Here is a 17,627-nt window from a genome sequence, read left to right as displayed (position 1 = left end):
TCCAGTGATGGAGCTCTGGTCTTGACTGGGCAGGTCATCCAGTGATGTAGCTCCACAGACCAGTCAATGGCCGATGCCTGCTTACGTCAAAATCGTCACTTTGGAGCGGTTTGCTTGTACCCAAGAACAAGATGGACCCATAAACTGGGCTGAGTGGGGTGGGTACCAGCAGTGGGCAGGCCCTTAATTGGTACGGTACTGATGAGTAGCAAAGCGCCAAAAGATCTTGACCCCATCTCTAAGGCTGAGCCCCGCAACTCTACGAAGGAAGCTCATTTTGACAATTTGTATCCAGGATCTTGGTCTTTAGGTCAAAATCCATACGTCATGACTACTGGTGACAGAACGTAGATGGTCCAGTAAACAAAGAACTTTGCATTTTGATTTGATGCAACTTTTTCTTCACCACGATCGACCAAAGCAACGCCCTCATTACTGAGGACGAGGCCCAAACCTGTCGATCCATCTTCTGCTCCATCCTACCGTCACTCAAACCAAGACGCCTAAGATACTGGAACTCCTCCACCTGAGGCAACGACTCTCCCCCAACACAGGAGCCTCAATATTTTAAAACAATAGTTCAGATCTTTAGAAATGGGGTTCTGTGGAAATGTTATGGACAATTGATATTTAATGTGTTGAAGACAGCTCTTTGTATGACAACTGTTTGGACTGATGAGTTAATTGCTAACTGAAGACCAAATGATCAATTCATCTCCCGCCTGACGTCGCCTGTGAACAAGGCTCCAGATACTTGAACACCTCCGCCCGAGGTAAAGACCCACTCTAACCCAGAGGACCATTCAGACTTCTCCCAGTTGAATAAACAAGTCAACGATCAATCGCTTGAGTAAGTAATATTTCTTCTCGGGTCCAGTACCACTCAGCTTTTGTGCATACTTTGACCAACACGATGCAAAAAGCCAAACAAACGATTGACGAAACATCGATAACGAACAAACAAAGGAAACGGACGACGAAACACATTTTCAGACTGTTGTTCTGCAGCGTTCCTTTTAGTTGGCTGGTATTGTCGTTAACTTTTGAATTTCTGTGACACTTTAAACAAACAAGGCAAAAACCTGCTCTTCTCAGAGAAACCGGAGTTCTTTGGCAGGAGTTTGTGTCGTCCAGTTTAAGATGAAGGCGTATGTGGACCCATCGGTATTTTCAGTAAACGGCTCCTTTAAGTCCCAAGATGGAGATGGAGAACTTTCTACTTTAATATTTATGTCTTATTGGTAATTTTGTTCATCTTTCTTTTTGAGTTTTAAACCTGGAGTGACGTCTCTCATGTGTCTCTGTTGCTGAACGTGTCAGGAAGGGACTTTTGTTCGTCTCTAAATGGAACCAGATCCAACGGGGTGGTTTGGACTCACCAGAGATCTCGAGCTCGGCCCAGTGAGACTTCTTCCCGCTGGCTGCTTCCTCGGCTGGCATGATAGTGTAACATCTGCGGGGATCTGGAGGGTCATATTTTTCTTTTGGCATACCTGTTAATCTGAAAAACAAAGCAAAAATTATTGTTTGATGGCACACTTTTTACTCTCAAACACTAAAAAAATGTAAATCTAATAAAAATCATGGGAAAAAACAAACACATTTTTAACAAATTAGTTATTGATGAGATGAAGAAGAAAAAAAATTTAATACAATAATCCTTAGTTCAGCATAAGAATGTAAAATTAATGTTTTTAACATGTGAAGTACAAATTTAAAATATGACTAAAGGAAACTTTGATTTAAGACATTCAAACTTTTTTTAAAACAATCAGCTGTTTGATTTTTGTAATAAGTTCATTCACGTAAAAAATACAAAAATAAAAACAACCGTGAAACTTACAACCAACCTGAAACATTTAGCAAAAAGCTTTACACCCTGAACACAACACTAAATAAAAACAACAATCCAAGTGTCTGCAGCACATTTGTACAAAGCGTGCTCCAAGTTCTTTTAAGGATGTGTAAAATAAATAAATGTTCTGTGATGTGGTTCAAAGCTTTAGAAACTGAATTAATGGAAAACATGAATACTTTACAGCCAATTTAACAGAGATGAGTAAACCTAATTTGTTGAACAAAATCTAAACAATCATATCATGTAAGCGATAAAAAAAAGAACATTTCTGAAAGAATGACCTTCAGTATTTTGTGCAGTTGACTAAAACAAACTTTATCAACCCTAAAACAAACCCCGTATTCAACATACCTGAAGTAAAATGAACATTAATCTGTGTTTTAAATAAAAGAAGTCTTTAAAAATATTCAGTTTATTATCAAGCAACATAAAAAATCTCTTATTTAAAGTAAAAGACCTCTTTGTTTTGACCTGACAAGCTTTAAAATTAGTAGTTTTTTGTTAACAAATTGCTGCGACTAGTTTTATTGGAATTATTTAAGAGTTACTGTACATGGAAATATTACTGCTGTCGTTATAAATTTAATTATATTAAGAGTCAGGGAAATTAATCAAGTCACATTTTAGCTTTTGAAAGACTATTTAAGACAGCAGTCTTAGTTTGTTTTTTTGGTAAAAGACATTTCTAATTAGTTTTAGCCATACTTAACCCAAATAAACCCCCCACTGTTCATAAATTTGATCAAAACATAAACAGATTAATAGAGCACACATTAAAAAATAAGTTCAATTCGATTCAATTATTTATATCGAGCACCAAGTCACAACACAAGTCGTCTCAGGCTGCTGTACAAAACATTCACATTCATGAAAAGTCAATTAATAAAAGTTAAATATCTAAGGTTATCTAAATTCAAAACATTTCTATCTGTAGCAGGATTTAAAACAAGCCTTCTTGACCTTAAGTCAAACTTATTTATAATCTAAATAATCACTTGCTCTGAGCTCAGATTACTCCTAAGGTGACTTCTTGTTTTTTCTTTCCTTTCGTATTCAAGTCACAAAGTCAAATAAATGGAGTCACATTTCATGTGCTGTCAATAAATCCCACCGGTTCTAATCGCAGTCCTGCCTTTAAAACAAATATCCTCACAATAAAATTAAAAACACACACTTGGCTCTGAAAATGCTCGTATCCAACAAGTTTGTGAGCATCATGAATATAAATGTTAGAAGAGCTCTAGAGGCTGGAGAACTAGCCACGATAAGCGTGTGCTGAACAACTTTAGAAAAAAATAATTACATAACCTGTTTACACTCTGCTAGGTCACAAGAAGCCAGAGCGGCTGTGGTCTCCTGGCTCTGGTGGCACAAAAGTGCACGAAGACGTGCAGAAAACCCATCATTCCATGAGAAGTGTTCAACAATTTAAACATAATCACTGCAAAATGAAATCAAACATCAAAAACTTCTGTTCTGAACTACACCAAATGGTACAATTTGAAAGTTATTGTCCTGGTAGTTTTTAAATATGCTGATAAGAAACTCTGAAATGTGGGTACGCACTCAATGTAAACAAAGTCCAACTATTGATCTGCTGGTTGTAGTCATTGTAGGTAAACAAATGTAATTGGTAAGTAGGTAAACAAACACACCTAAGTTTTTGATTTAACCCCCCCTAAAAATTGTGGTTTGTTTATTATTTTTTGGTTCTGACTTTACACCTTCAAGACTCATATATGGAAACATGGAAAATGTTGCTTAAAAAGTTGAAAAGTTTTAACGTAACGCAACAGTTTCCTGCGGGATCAATAAAGTTACATCTTATACATTTACAAGTGCAGCATCGATGTTGTGTTTAAGTGTGTAAAACTGTGGCAACAGCTGGGTATCCAAACATAGCTGTGGTGTCAAAAGTGACAAGTGCGTAACGTGGACCGACAGGCCCGTTCGGGCAAGGTTCGACCCACAGCTGTCACATCTGACCCCAAGGAAAACACACCCTTCATTAATCCGCCTGTCGGTGCAAACCAGCGATTAACTAATAAAAATAACGTCCGCACAGCAGCAGCCGCGTTACCCGTGCGGCGCCTCCGGAGCACCGCGCTGGATTTGTTCCGCTGGCGGCGGCTGGGCGCACGCCACCCGGGGCTCACCAGAGCTTTAGAGCGGGGCAAGACAATCGGTCGAGACGGAAGCAACCCCCCGAACAACCTCCTGAAAACCTCCCCAGCGTAAGCACAAACTCAAACCTGGCTTTACCTTCATTCGTGGGCGGTGGATGAGGTTTTATTGAGGGACCTGGCAGAGACATGCAGACGAGGCTGTTGAACCCCTTTAGACCCTGAACGTCTCGGAAACAGAAGGAAGAACAACAAACGCGACCTCCGCTCGTGCCCGTCACGCCGGGGAGCGCGCATGTCTCCCGTCTACGTGTTCACGAGATTTTCTGTACCACCAAAAAATGATATAAACTCATTATCTCGCTGTCTTATTGCATAAGTGAAGCAGAAATTGTGTGGAACTTTTTTTTAAAAAACATAACCTTTAGTTTCTGGCAGATTTTTTTTTTCTTAACATACATACACCAAAACAATTTTTTTTTTTCATTTTAATACCAAAATTAGAACATTTATTGCTATTATAAACACAAATAATATATATATTTTAAATAATTCCCTTCACTATAGTAACAAATCAGCTAGTTGACATCATGTGTCCTTATAAGTCCAAATTTCAAATGTAATAAAGTATTAAAAATGAACGCCGAATAATGCTTAGAGCGAATAAATCCTTAAAGTTATTTTAATTTTATTCAAATAAATTATTGTCAATTTTAAATAAATTAAACACGAATTGCCAGTTTTATTTTAAAGGAAGATTTGCGGCAGATTCCTTTTACGGAACCATTGAATAAACATTTGTTTCCACACGGACTATCAGCAGCAGATATGGCAACCTGCACGTCGGTTATGTGGAAAGGTCAGTTATTGTGGTGTTTACGATTTATGTTTTTAAGTTGAAATGTGCGATTCGTTTACCGTTTTTTAAAGTTTATTTAGAAAACAAACTATTTCGTATCAGTTGATGTCAAAACGTTTATTAAAGTGGGCTTCCGGTTTTAAGATGTTCACATGTTTTAGCAAGCGCTCTCCTCTGAGCAAGTTCATTTGTACTTTAATGTCGGATTTTAGTCTGGATTATGCTACATATAGTAAATAATCTTTACAACACAATTCTGACATAACCATCGTTTTGTTTAAAGATTCATTTGGACTCGAGATGCTCAAAAAGAAGCACAATGTTCCCCTTCAGCATTTAATTAGCAGTTCAAATTTTTACAGACCGTTTTAAAGAGTTTGAATATGTAAGGATTAATCTAGTCCAGATTGGTCAAATCTAGACTACATTATCTTTTACATAAATATTTTATTATTATTATTATTATTTACCCATTTTAACAACAAAGTCCATGCTCAATAATCCAGGTATAAAATCCAACATTTTTCAGTCAGATCATCTGGACAGTTTATTTTTTTGTGCTGAAATGTTTCGCCTTCGATCCAGAAGGCTTCATCAGTCAAGGAAACGCACAACAAAACTGATTCTTCCCCCAACAGCTTACTCCAAAGTGAAACAAACCAGTTCTGCTTGTGATAAGATGGTCTCTTTGGTACGCCCCCTCCTCCATTGCCGGCCCTCTTCCTTGTTGACAGTCTTGTCAAACTGGTTGAAAACAACAAAGTCCATGCTCAATAATCAGTTTTGTTGTGTGTTTCCTTGACTGATGAAGCCTTCTGGACCGAAGGCGAAACATTTCAGCACAAAAAAAATAAACTGTCCAGATGACCTGACTGAAAAATGTTGGATTGTATACCTGGATTATTGAGCATGGACTTTGTTGTTTTCAACCAGTTTGACAAGATTGTCAACAAAGAAGAGGGCCGGCAATAGAGGAGGGGGCGTACCAAAGAGACCATCTTATCACAAGCAGAACTGGTTTGTTCCACTTTGGAGTAAGCTGTTGGGGGAAGAATCAGTTTTGTTGTGTGTTTCCTTGACTGATGAAGCCTTCTGGTTGAAAACAGCAAAGTCCATGCTCAATAATCCAGATATACAATCCAACATTTTTCAGTCAGGTCATCTGGACAGTTTATTTTTTTTGTGCTGAAATGTTTCGCCTTCGGTCCAGAAGGCTTCATCAGTCAAGGAAACACACAACAAAACTGATTATTGAGCATAGACTTTGTTGTTTTCAACCAGTTTGACAAGACTGTCAACAAGGAAGAGGGCCGGCAATGGAGGAGGGGCGTACCAAAGAGACCATCTTATCACAAGCAGAACTGGTTTGTTCCACTTTGGAGTAAGCTGTTGGGGGAAGAATGAGTTTTGTTGTGTGTTTCCTTGACTGATGAAGCCTTCTGGATCGAAGGCGAAACGTTTCAGCACAAAAAAAAGAAACTACCCATTTTAAGTTTACATTTACCAAAATGTCAGAAACAAGTGAAATGGCAAAAAACTTTCTCAGCCATGATGAACGATGAGCTTGAAACTGATAAAAAAAAGGTTTAAACATCCTCATGACAAAATAAAGTATTTTGTACAAACTAAACTCAAGAATGGCTAAACTCAGAGAGCACCATGGAGTAACCCTGGATTAATCCAAACGGTTTATTTAGATCGTGGTCTCCGTGGAGCTCCTGAAAGTTCAGCTTCATCCAAACATTTTTCACTCTTCACTCCTGAACATCACATAGACTAAAACCACGAGAAGTGGACGATGGATCAGGAAGAGATTGTAGTTCTTAAAGTAATCTTCGGTAACACTGTTTGTGCTTGTTCAGGAGTAATTTCTGTATCAGTCAAAGAAGCCCACCTATAATGCTTGGAGGAGGTTCTGTGGTAGATTGGGCTTGGATCTTTGCAACCCTTCCAGAATGCAGAGTTATGTTTTTTACACAAATGCTAACTATAAGTGGTTCTCTCAGTTCAGTCCACAAACCTCTGACTTGTTCATGTTTGTAACTCGATCAGGTTTTCAGATTATTTTTCTAATTAAATTAGAGTTTAATGAGACTGTTTTCTTTGGAATTCTCATTTTTTGCATCAATAAAAGTTCCTGTTAGACGGTTACGTTGCTTCTAAGAGATATTAGCCGGTTTTGTGTGACTTCTATAATGAGGCCATCCTCCTGATGCTGCACCAAATTTAAACAAATGGTTCAAAAAGCACATTTAGATCGTACCTTCATAAGCTTCAGGTTTGAACATATTCAGATACATGTTTCATGTTCTACAGCATGAAACAAGGAACCACAAACATTTCTGAAAGCGTTAGAAAAAGTTCTGTTTCATTCAACCTTTATTTAGACAAGTAGATCCCATTGAGCCTCGAGGACTCATTTACAAGAGACACCTGATTTAACAAAGAATGATGACAACAATGGGCAGTTATAAAAAGTCATACAGATTTTTATTTTTTTTAACAAATAAGATGGCAAAAAAAAGAGTAACTAAACAGCTAGATTATAAGGCGAATTAACTGTTTGGTGGATTAATTAAAGTTTAGTCTACTCTAAAGCCGTGTGAGTCTTTTCATCGGTATAATAGAGAGGTTAGAATAGAGTAGAAATTGCTGCTAAAAGAGAATAATCTCAAAAATAAATTCTAAAGTTGTAATCTTATCAAAAGTAATCCTTGTGTGATACGAGTGTCCCTGTAAGTCTGTGATAAAGTCTTGTTTTTCTGCAGTTCTAACAGGATGTCAGCAGCAGCTGCTGAGGTCCAGCGGTCCGGCTTACGCTGCTGTCTCTCAGTCTGCACCGCACCATCTACCCATCAGGACCTTTGCAGCTGTCAAGTAAGTTAACTTCTTTTTTTTTATTTTTTTTATTTTTATTTATTTATTCATTTTATAAATACATAACAATCAACATAATCAACATATATGTAACAACAACAAAATATTAAATATAAAATGAAAGGTAGCAGATGAAGAAAAAAATCTTATTAAATCTGCTCCTTATTTATCTAATAAGCCATTCAAACAAACGTTTCCTGTAAACAGCGAATACAAGTAAGTAAATCAAAATATTTTACAATTCTCATACAATACTCATCAAAATACAATCATTGATATTCATTTAACAATTTGATTTTAATCAGTTTCTTAAATACATAAATTGATATAGCATCCTTAACCTCTTTTACTAAGTCATTCCATAAACCAACTCCCTGAATTACGGTAGATCTTCCCTTCAAACTTGTTCTAAACTGTGGTTTAACAAATACGTCTTTCCCTTTTAGATCGTAACAGCTAGATCTTTTCACAAAGTACATTTGGATATTAAAAGGTAGTATATTTTTATGAGCTCTATACATAAGTGATAAAATATTATAGTCTACCAAATCATGGAACTTCAGCAATTTCATTTGATAAAATAATATACTTGTTGGATGATAATAATGCTTTCTTGTTATGATTCTTACGACTCTTTTCTGCAAAATAAAAATAGGCATTGTAATTGATTTACACGCCTTTCCCCAAACTTCAACACAATAAATTAAATGTGGCACAATAATTGTATTATACAGTAAATACAGCGCTCTGTCATTCAACAGATACCTGACTCTATAAAATATCATAATAGATTTGGATATTTTCATTTTAACAGAGTTTATATGTTGCCTCCATGACAAATTTTCATCAATGATGACACCCAAGAACTTAGCTTCATTAACTCTACTAATCTCAGAATCCTCAATTAAAAATGGAACATCAATAGTTTTATTTCTGTTACTAAATATCATATAATTTGTTTTTTCCAAGTTTAATGATAATTTGTTGAGTTTAAACCAATTCTGAATTTTAACAAACTCATTCATCATTGATTCCAATAACTGTTCAATATTATTACCAGAACAAAAAAATGTTGTATCATCAGCAAAAAGAACAGATTTGAGGATTCCAGACACCTTAACCAGATCATTTATATATAAAATAAATAACTATGTTAAATCTCTTTATATTTAGATGTTTTTCAGACACTTCTCATTTTCATTCTTCATTCTACTTAAAAAAAACCCAACTAGAACTACGGCCCTTTTGTAAAAATCTGTATGTTTTTTTTTTGCCAGGGCAAAAAAAGACAAAAAAAAGGTTTCAAGTAAGGAGGTGATGAAAGAGAAGGCCATCCTTGACAAAGACAGAAGCAAGTCTTTTGTAGCGAAAGTACCCATAGATGACGTCTACATTAGGAAGCTTTATCCCCCGACGATCCATAGCGCAGTCGGTGCCATCGACATGCTGAGGAGTTTCCAGGTGTTGGACTTCACGCCCCTCGATCAGGCTCTTTATGTTGAGCTGAGGCTCAACATGAAACTGGAGAAAAAGGTAACAGAAAAACATCAGCACACAACGATTTCAGTTTAAAGCTCAGGCACGAGACGCATTGGGCGACACTTCTTTTTCTTCGTGTCATCCAGCTGCTTCATTAGAACGGAAGAGGACGACCTGAGGAACGCTGATGTTCTCACAAACGTCTTACTTTCATATTTTCGCTGTCGGACTTGTTTGGGTTTATTTCCTGTTCGGGAGTTTACGGTCACGTCTCACTTCCACTAATCAGAAACGTCTTTATAGCGCATCAATCTTTGCTGCTGCAGCAGTTTTGGTTAGTCAGCTGAAAACGGATTAGCTCCGAGGAATAAAACCCTCACCGGTTGGTTTCCACATCACAGGACTGCAGTCGGTTCGCGGAGAGCTGCTCCGTCTCCCCCCACATCTGTTTCCACAGAAATGATGTTCATAATAAATCATCAACGCTCCAAGTGCTGCCAGATAACACCTAATTACCCACGCTTGCTCCTTGAATGACATCATTTGCATCTTTTATCTTCCTGCAGCTCGCCGGCTGTTCATAACCACAACAAACAAACCTATTTTTGTCCCCGTGCAGAAAAAAGTCGACCCCTTCATGAGCACCGTGCTCCTGCCGCACCCCTTCAAGACGGAGATGAACAAAGTTGTAGTTTTCGCCGAGGTAACCCCTTTTTTCTTTCCCCCTCATCAGCACCATCGTAGGCAGCTGTGTGTTCGCTGATGATGAATTGTTTTCTGTGGCTGTTTTTTTTAAATTAATTATAACGAGGAAACTATTTATAATTTAGCCAAGTGCCACAGTTTATAGGTTATAGCTCGGATGTTCACATTAACGACCTATGGGAGAGATTCTGGTGAGATGTGGTCAATTTTGAGACCCTAAAATCAGATTTAACGATGTCCGATTTCCTCTGCAGGACCCAAATCAGGTCCAAGCTGCTAAGGAGAACGGAGCAACATTTGCTGGAGGAGCAGAGCTCGTTCAGCCTGTGAGTGATGAGTTTATTAATATCTGTGTCTGTTAGTGAAGGATTACTATTTAATGAGTTCTTTTAGCTGAACAGTTCAGTGTGTGGGAGCTTTTTACCGTTGGGCAGTGATCGTAGAATCAGGCTGATGTTAAAGAAACGACACGTCTTCATCTAGTTTTCTTCACATGAACACACTTTTGTTCTGAAGTTGTACTTTGGATTACCTGCAGGAGCGTTTCTGTTCAGTTTAATCAGAACGATCTTGTTCTTTTCAGATCTTGGATGATCTGATTTCAGCTGACTTTTACATATCGGTTCCTGACATGCTGCAGAAGATTATGCCACTGAAAAACAAACTGAGGAAGAAGTTCCCGAAGAGCAAAAGAGGTCAAACGGATCACATTTAGTTTCTCGCCCAGCGGAACCTCGTAGATTTAACTTAAGAGGGAGTTTGGCGATTTATTTACAAAACAAAAGCTTGTAAAATTAGTCTGTGATTTAAAAAAAAAAGTCCATATTTTGTTAAGGATGTTTGTCATCTGTGTTATGTTTTATAAAGCTGTCATTATTTTTACAGTAACCCTTTTGAAATAATCACAACAGTTGAATGCCTGAATTGTAAATGTTTAATGAGTTTGGTTGTTTGTGTTTGCACTCAGGCATGGTCGGTGTCGATATTCCCAAGATGCTGAATTTGTTTAAAACGGGTCACGGCTTCATGGTGGAGAACGAATGCGTCGTCCAGACGCAGGTCGCTATGGTACGACAAGCTCTGCTGTGAAAACAAGTTTTTATAACTCGCTGACATGTTTGCATGTTTCAGGCACATAAAGATACGTGTTGAGCGCACAAATTAAAAAGAATATCCTATAAATAAAGAGAGAATATTAAATTAAGTTTGCTAGGAAAATGTTTAAAATGTTTGTTGGATTCATCTGCATTTGAGCTTTTACTTTACAAGTATTTAGTCGTTTGGATTCTCATATTAATAAGCCTTTGGGGGGTCCAAGATTTAAAAACATGCAAAGTCACAAAGACTGTTATCAACAATCTTATTAATAGTCATAAAATAAGAAACAACATCTGCATGCATCAGCCACGTGACTCGAGCTTCCTCGTGACTTTCAGCAGATTCTGCTGAGTGCTTTGTTTACATTTGACTCCAACCTACAGTCTCAAAACTCATCGGTTCTGCACCACACCGCACCAGTTAAGGGTACACTGGTGGTACCCGCGCCCCACTCAGCCCAGTTTATGGGCCACCTTGTTGGTGGTTCCAAACGAACTGCTCCGAGGTGACGATTTTATCGCAAGCAGGCGGCAGTTGGTCCACCGCGGAGCTACGTCACTCGACGACCTGCCCAGAAAAACTGCAAACTACACCAGGACCTCCACTTCCTCTCCGATCGTTGCAGAAGGCGGCAGGGGGGCGGTGTAGTTAGTTTTGTCTTGAGTTCAGTAATGGAAGCTCCAAAAGTAGTGCCGTGCACCATCAGGTTCAGACCTTTCTCTTTTTGTTAGTGGACAGATGTCCGCCCACTTTGCATTGACGATCTCGCCCACAGAGCGGGGAAACGAGTCACAGTGGGTGTTCACCTCCACCTGAGAACAACCGTCTTGAGTTGTGCTGATTTTTTTTTTTTTTCTTCTGTGATCCTATGTTTTAAATGCTTTTTATTAATTCTTCAGTATTATCATTAGTGTATGGTATTTTTTCCTTAATTTTACTCCCATTGATGTTGTTGTTAAGCACTTTGATAACAGTTTCTGTTTTAAATGTGCTTTATAAATAAAGTTGACTTGATCAATGGCAAAGCAGCTATTGAGTGTGGACCTGCGTTTCAGAATTGCATATCTGGAAACCTTCTGGAGTAAATTCTTTTAAATAACTCAGATATTGTTGAGGATAAACTTCTTTTTTTATTTTTTGCAGTGTCAACCTTTAGTATAACTCCTTAATAACTCCAAAACACAGAAAACATAAATCATTTTTGATTATTGAACTTAGAGGGTTCACTGGTTAAAAACATGTTTCTTTAAAGTCGGAGTTTAATTTCTGTTGCGTTGAAAACGTTACGTGTTTGAAGTGACGACAACAGGAACTGATCTCACTCTGTTTTCTGCTCCATGCAGCTCAACATGCCCAACGAACACATCTTGGCCAACTTGAAAACCATCATGGCTGAAGTTTGTTCTCACCGACCTGCAGACATGGGTACGTCCTCACAAATCCTGCAGCGACGGAGCCCGAAGTCTCTCAGAGCCGAGATCTCTGTAGCCAAAACAGCTGCAACAGATGTGTGTGTGCTCTGACCGCTTGTTGGGGATAAACACCACATTGTCTTTGTTTACCAGAGCGATCGATAGAAGAAGGTTTTAATCAGATCAGTTCTCAGATCTGCTGCCAAAAGAATGGAGTTTTAGCTGCATACATGTGCTTGATTTATCATGAACTCTGAATTTAAGCTTTTTAATCTATGTAAATGGAAGTTTTAGACTTTACTTGAGCAAAAACTGAGCTCCATTTACTTTTTTCAAATCCTGATGCCAATTAAAGGCAAACGATGCGTCAGTTCAAGGTTATTTTCAAAGGTAATCCACAGTCGTGGCTTTAAAACTTATTAAATATTCCTCTTTTTTATTTCTACCCATTTATTCTCAGTTAAATAGACCCTAAAACAGCATCTTTGAAAGTAAAGAGGAGAAACAAATAAACTAAAGGAAAATAAAAGGAAGAAAATATAAATAAATGAATGTAAAATTCAGAAAACCAACTTTATGAAGTTCTTGAAACAACCACCCGACCAAAGTTCTGTGCAATAAATCAGACATAACAGAAGTCACCAGACATAAAAGAATAAAACATTATAAGACTTAAAAGAAGTAAATCCCTATAATTAAACAAATAGAAATGCATAAAATCAGTTAAACAAAAAAATAGAGGCATCAAATGCAAGAGATGGATTTTAAAATGTAATTTAAATAATCTAAATGTACAGTTTCAATTAAAAACTGAAAAAAAAACCCCTCAAATTAATTAAATTGTTGAAATATTAAAAACATCAAATAGAAAAAATAGAGAACAGACATACAAAGATGAATTAGTACATTTTAACAGAATATATTACACTAATAGGTTTTGAGGCATTAATTTTTTTAGTTCAGCAGTTTTTGTTCTCTATTTTAAACTTATTGAACATTCCTAAATCTTTAGTTCAACGTGTGTTTTACAAAGAGGTTTAAAAAGAGCAAAACGTTATTTTTTGTCTCTCTGTTTTATGAAGTTTCTTTATGGATTAATTCCAGTTGAAATGTGCAGCAGAATAATAGTCACTAGTTTGTCTTTAAATGTGGCCGCCAGGATCCGGCCTGACTGCTTCATTTTCAACATATCCTAAAACTACAATACAGAAATCTATTACACGTTTATTTATTCATATGTAGGAGCCCAGTTGGAGCAGCCGGTGTTTATTCTCAACAAATAAGAGTTAAAGTTTGCAACTTTTTAGTTTGTAACATTTGATTGCATTTTTACTGCTTTAACCTCAATAATAGGATTCAGAATGTAATCCTCCTCTAACAGCTCCTAATTAAAACCTAAATGATCTAAATGCTAATCGGTTTAGAGTTTGTTAAATAAATTGTCATTAAGTCTTCTCCCTTTGAAGTAATCTGCAGATTCAGAGCCACTGAAGATGCTGTAAACCCGTTGACCCTAATCTCTTTCCTGCGGATGGTTTTATTACCGAAGCTGTTGTCTCTTTAGCTCAAAGCAGAATAACCATTTTCTTATTAGTTTTTTTATTTTCAAGTCCTAAAACTTTTACACTGCTGCATTTTTTTTTTATTGAGTTTTGGTTCTTTACAACCCCAAGAAATCAGTTTTTTTTAAATGAGCATTCTTTCGTTTTCTGATGTACTAATCATGCACTATTCAATATACCATACAAGTCAATCATGAATTGCGCCGCTCGAGGTGGCTGCATGTTGGAGCAGCTTTGTTACTTTCATTCTGAGGTTTTGCTTTTGGAAACTTTAATTCTTCTTTTTCTGGATTTAATTCACATTTTTTGGATGATTTTTTTCTCCTCTGGTATCGGATGCTGTGCAGCTGGAAGGATTTTAGTTCTGCACATTTGTTATGATGCACAACCATATCAACAAGGGGGTTTTCTACAACCAGGAGCAGCTGATTAACATCTCAAAAGCTCATAATATCTCAACTATAGCCCCAAATGTCAAATGAATAGAAAACGAGGTGCCGTGGATGCATTCCCATCTCCCTGCTGGCTGTGCTCAAGTGCCTGACAACTGAGATCCTGGAACCGGCAGGAAACACGGCTCGTGGCAGCACAAGGACAGGATTGTCCCCCGGCCGGCTGTCCGCAGCAACGAGGAGCTCGGCAGGCTGCTGGAAGGAGTGGCCATCGCTCTGGGAGGAGTTCAGCCCAGCATTCGGGTGGTCCTGCAGCCCGGGGGAACCGAGAGGCTAGCCGAGTCTGGGTGGACATATCGGACGGCATCTGCAACCATTTTCTTCAGATCCACTGTGGGACAGATCTTTACAAGAGATCCTTCCTGCCTACAGCCATCAGCATCTATAACATCTCTTAATGAAACGAGGATAATGAGTTGCAACAACATTTAGTTTCCCTTTGGGATTAATAAAATATTTTTAAACTGAACTGAATTGAATGTAGTTTACCGCATGAAGCCCAACGTTACAAAGAAAACTTCTTGTTTGAAGAACAAGATGAACTTTGGGAACAGAAAGATGCACCTTTACGACTCCCCGACTGGAAACTTTGCTGTTTTATTGACTAAACGTGAAATGTTCATGTTAAAATTTGTTTTTTTTTAAATCCTTTCACAGCTTCTTTCTCCTCTGCCTCCAAGTGTTTTACCGTCACTCAGCTGTTGGACGTTAGAACCAATTTAAAGAAAAGAAAACTGAATAATAATATTAATAAAAACTTTATTTTCATTTTGTTTAAAAACAAAATATGTCCCCGAGACGTGTGGCTGACATAAAATCCCAAAAAGCAATGGTCAACCAAAACCCTTTCTAAAATAAATATTAAAAACTCACAAATCACCTGTATCAGGTGGTGATGAAGTAAAATGCACAAGCTGGAGTAAAGAGTTAAAAAAAATAAAATACAGCAGGTGAAACAATCCAGTGGCTCTGTGTGTACACAAGTTTACCACATCATTATTATCAGCAACTTCCTACTGAAGCATAACATGTTTTTATAAACAGTTGTTGCACTTCCAGGTTTTCAGCACAGAATATCAAAGAAAATATATTTTTAGTAGCGATAAAACATTTTAGATGATCAAAACACAAAATGTTCCAAACAGGCTGTCTGTGGAGGTAATGTAGGTTTGTTCGTAATCGGTTACAAACAAAAAATGTTTCATCTCTTTTAGCTCTTTGAACACCTTCACACCACGTCTATTTTAACAGACATTTTATGATGAAATCTGATAAAAAGCAGAACGTACACTGCAGAAACGACGTCCTGTTGCCTCGTTTGAACTCTTAAGCTGATTAGCCGTTAGCTTGTTGATCCAGTCAGGGTTTAGCTCCAAACCGAGGTCGTTCAAAGAGCCATCTGTAGCAGGTAAAATATTTATTGTTCATTAACTTTCCACTGAACCCCACTTCACAAAGTCTGCACTATCCTTTTACGTGTACACTGCAAAAGCGTTGGTGTTTAAGTAACAAGTGATATTTACCGTTTTAAGATTTTTAACAAATCCTTTGATCTTCACCTGCTTGTCAACATTTCTACGATTTTTTTTTAGTCATAATGTTAAATTTACCCCATTTACCAAACAAACGGATAAAAAGGCACAACAAGCTTCTTGTTTTAGGTTATTTTACAGATTCTTTCTGCTTCAGACCAAAGAACAGCAGCAGCAGGTGTGCCTGCACACACAGCAGATGCTCTGTGAGGTCCAGTGTTTGCACTTTCTGCCTGACGATGATGATGATGATGTTCCCAGTGAGGCTCTTCATTCTGCAAGTGTTCACACTCGGCAGCACAAAACATCCTCTGCTGTGTGAAACGCCTCACTCCGCGCCTCGTTACGGCTCTGCAGCTTTCATCACCGAAACGCGATGCGGGCCAATACACCCGGGCCTTTCAGAACTCTTTGGTGTTGTCAGCAGAGGCTGGTCTTTGAGTTTGTACCAGAAAACTTTTCACCGCAACGCCCCAGCAGGAGGTGCACACAGTCCGTCTGCAAAATGTAATGACCACCGCAGCCAGAAGTGGAACAGGAAGTTAAAAACTGGAACACTGTCCTGTTAACTTGTCTTTACCGTCTGTCAGGAGTCATTTAGACGCAAATTAAAGGCTGCTGTGCGCGCGGAAACTCAAGAAAAGTTCACGGATAAATGCTAAAAAAACAGAACGAATTTTAGGGGAGGTGAAAAAGCCCAGGGGATTATGGGAATTATAAAAGGAAAAAAAAGCACAACCCACAAAATGTAGATGAATAGAAAAACTCAAGAAATAGAATATAACAAAAAAAAAAACCTGACACCATCCATCCATGAATGAATGAGTGATGCTGTGGAGTTCAGTGGGAATGTACCCCCCCCCCCACACACACAAAAATAAACAAAATGATGTGTGAAGTGCTTACTCTACAGCTGTGAGTTCCAATCATTTTTCTAGTGCGTTTAGTTGTAAACAATTATTTCATGCTATAAAAGAAAGCTCATGTGACACCATGAATGCTTGAGGGGGAGTAGGCGGAGCTTAAAGCCCCACATCCGAGTGCACAGACTCTGGTTACAAAAATCCAACATGTACGTTCCGTGAAACGTTCCCTGCTGGCTTCAATTCTCTGACCCCTGGTCTAGAAATAGGCTTTGGCTTGTATGCAGTAAAACTTTTTTGGGATGTCAAAATGTAAAAAAAAAAAATAGAGAGCAGTGGTTTTGTTGTGGACAGGAGTGGAGCCAAATGTTAAAATTATTTTTTACAGCAGGTTCTCGTCGGTAGACTACAATAAGAATAAAATAAAAAGGTGAAGCAGGTAACAAAACAATGAAGCGGTCAATAAAATTAATCACATGAAGTAAAATTGGCTGAAAGACAGTTCTAAATGGGGAGTTGTTTTTTTTTTTTTTTTTTTTTTTTTATCTAAAAGGTCAACAAAAGTTTCATCTGGATCTTTCTTCTCTCTTCAGGACCTTTTGTTGAGCAAGCGACTCTCTCCAGTCAAACCAGTGAGGCCATCTTCTTCAACAGTGACGATGTTTTGCCAGAAAACGATGACTGACTTGTTTCCTGGACTGTACTGAATAAAGTTTTTGTTGTTACTCCTGATGATGTTTTTTTTTTTCCAGTTTTAATTCTGTTTTCAAAAGCAGCAACAAATGTTTCTGCATGGCATGCCACATT

General features: G+C 37.8%; 2 protein-coding genes across 2 annotated transcripts in view; one reads left to right on the top strand and one right to left on the bottom strand.

The window, feature by feature from the left end:
• cnot6l (CCR4-NOT transcription complex, subunit 6-like) overlaps nucleotides 1-4,228 on the bottom strand; it is a 13,755-nt gene extending 9,527 nt beyond the window's left edge. Inside the window, exons 1-2 of the mRNA XM_037680859.1 lie at nucleotides 4,121-4,228; nucleotides 1,380-1,501 (exon numbers count right to left, since the gene is read on the bottom strand). Of these exons, the coding sequence (XP_037536787.1) occupies nucleotides 1,380-1,491 (112 nt within the window). The 5' untranslated portion in view covers nucleotides 1,492-1,501; nucleotides 4,121-4,228. The remainder of the gene's footprint in view (nucleotides 1-1,379; nucleotides 1,502-4,120) is intronic.
• A 565-nt stretch (nucleotides 4,229-4,793) lies between these two features.
• mrpl1 (mitochondrial ribosomal protein L1) lies at nucleotides 4,794-17,544 on the top strand. Its single transcript, XM_037680161.1, has 9 exons — nucleotides 4,794-4,840; nucleotides 7,609-7,717; nucleotides 8,995-9,250; nucleotides 9,816-9,899; nucleotides 10,156-10,227; nucleotides 10,485-10,596; nucleotides 10,869-10,969; nucleotides 12,343-12,424; nucleotides 17,414-17,544. The coding sequence occupies exons 1-9, from the start codon at nucleotides 4,810-4,812 to the stop codon at nucleotides 17,503-17,505; spliced, it is 939 nt and encodes a 312-aa protein (XP_037536089.1). The 5' UTR covers nucleotides 4,794-4,809; the 3' UTR covers nucleotides 17,506-17,544.
• Nucleotides 17,545-17,627: the final 83 nt, after the last annotated feature.

The sequence above is a fragment of the Nematolebias whitei genome, chromosome 8 (assembly GCF_014905685.2).
Source record: "Nematolebias whitei isolate Nwh7 chromosome 8, NemWhi1, whole genome shotgun sequence".
Taxonomy (NCBI): domain Eukaryota; kingdom Metazoa; phylum Chordata; class Actinopteri; order Cyprinodontiformes; family Rivulidae; genus Nematolebias; species Nematolebias whitei.
Note: the sequence above shows the minus strand (reverse complement) of the source record. Positions and strands in the feature narration are given on the sequence as shown.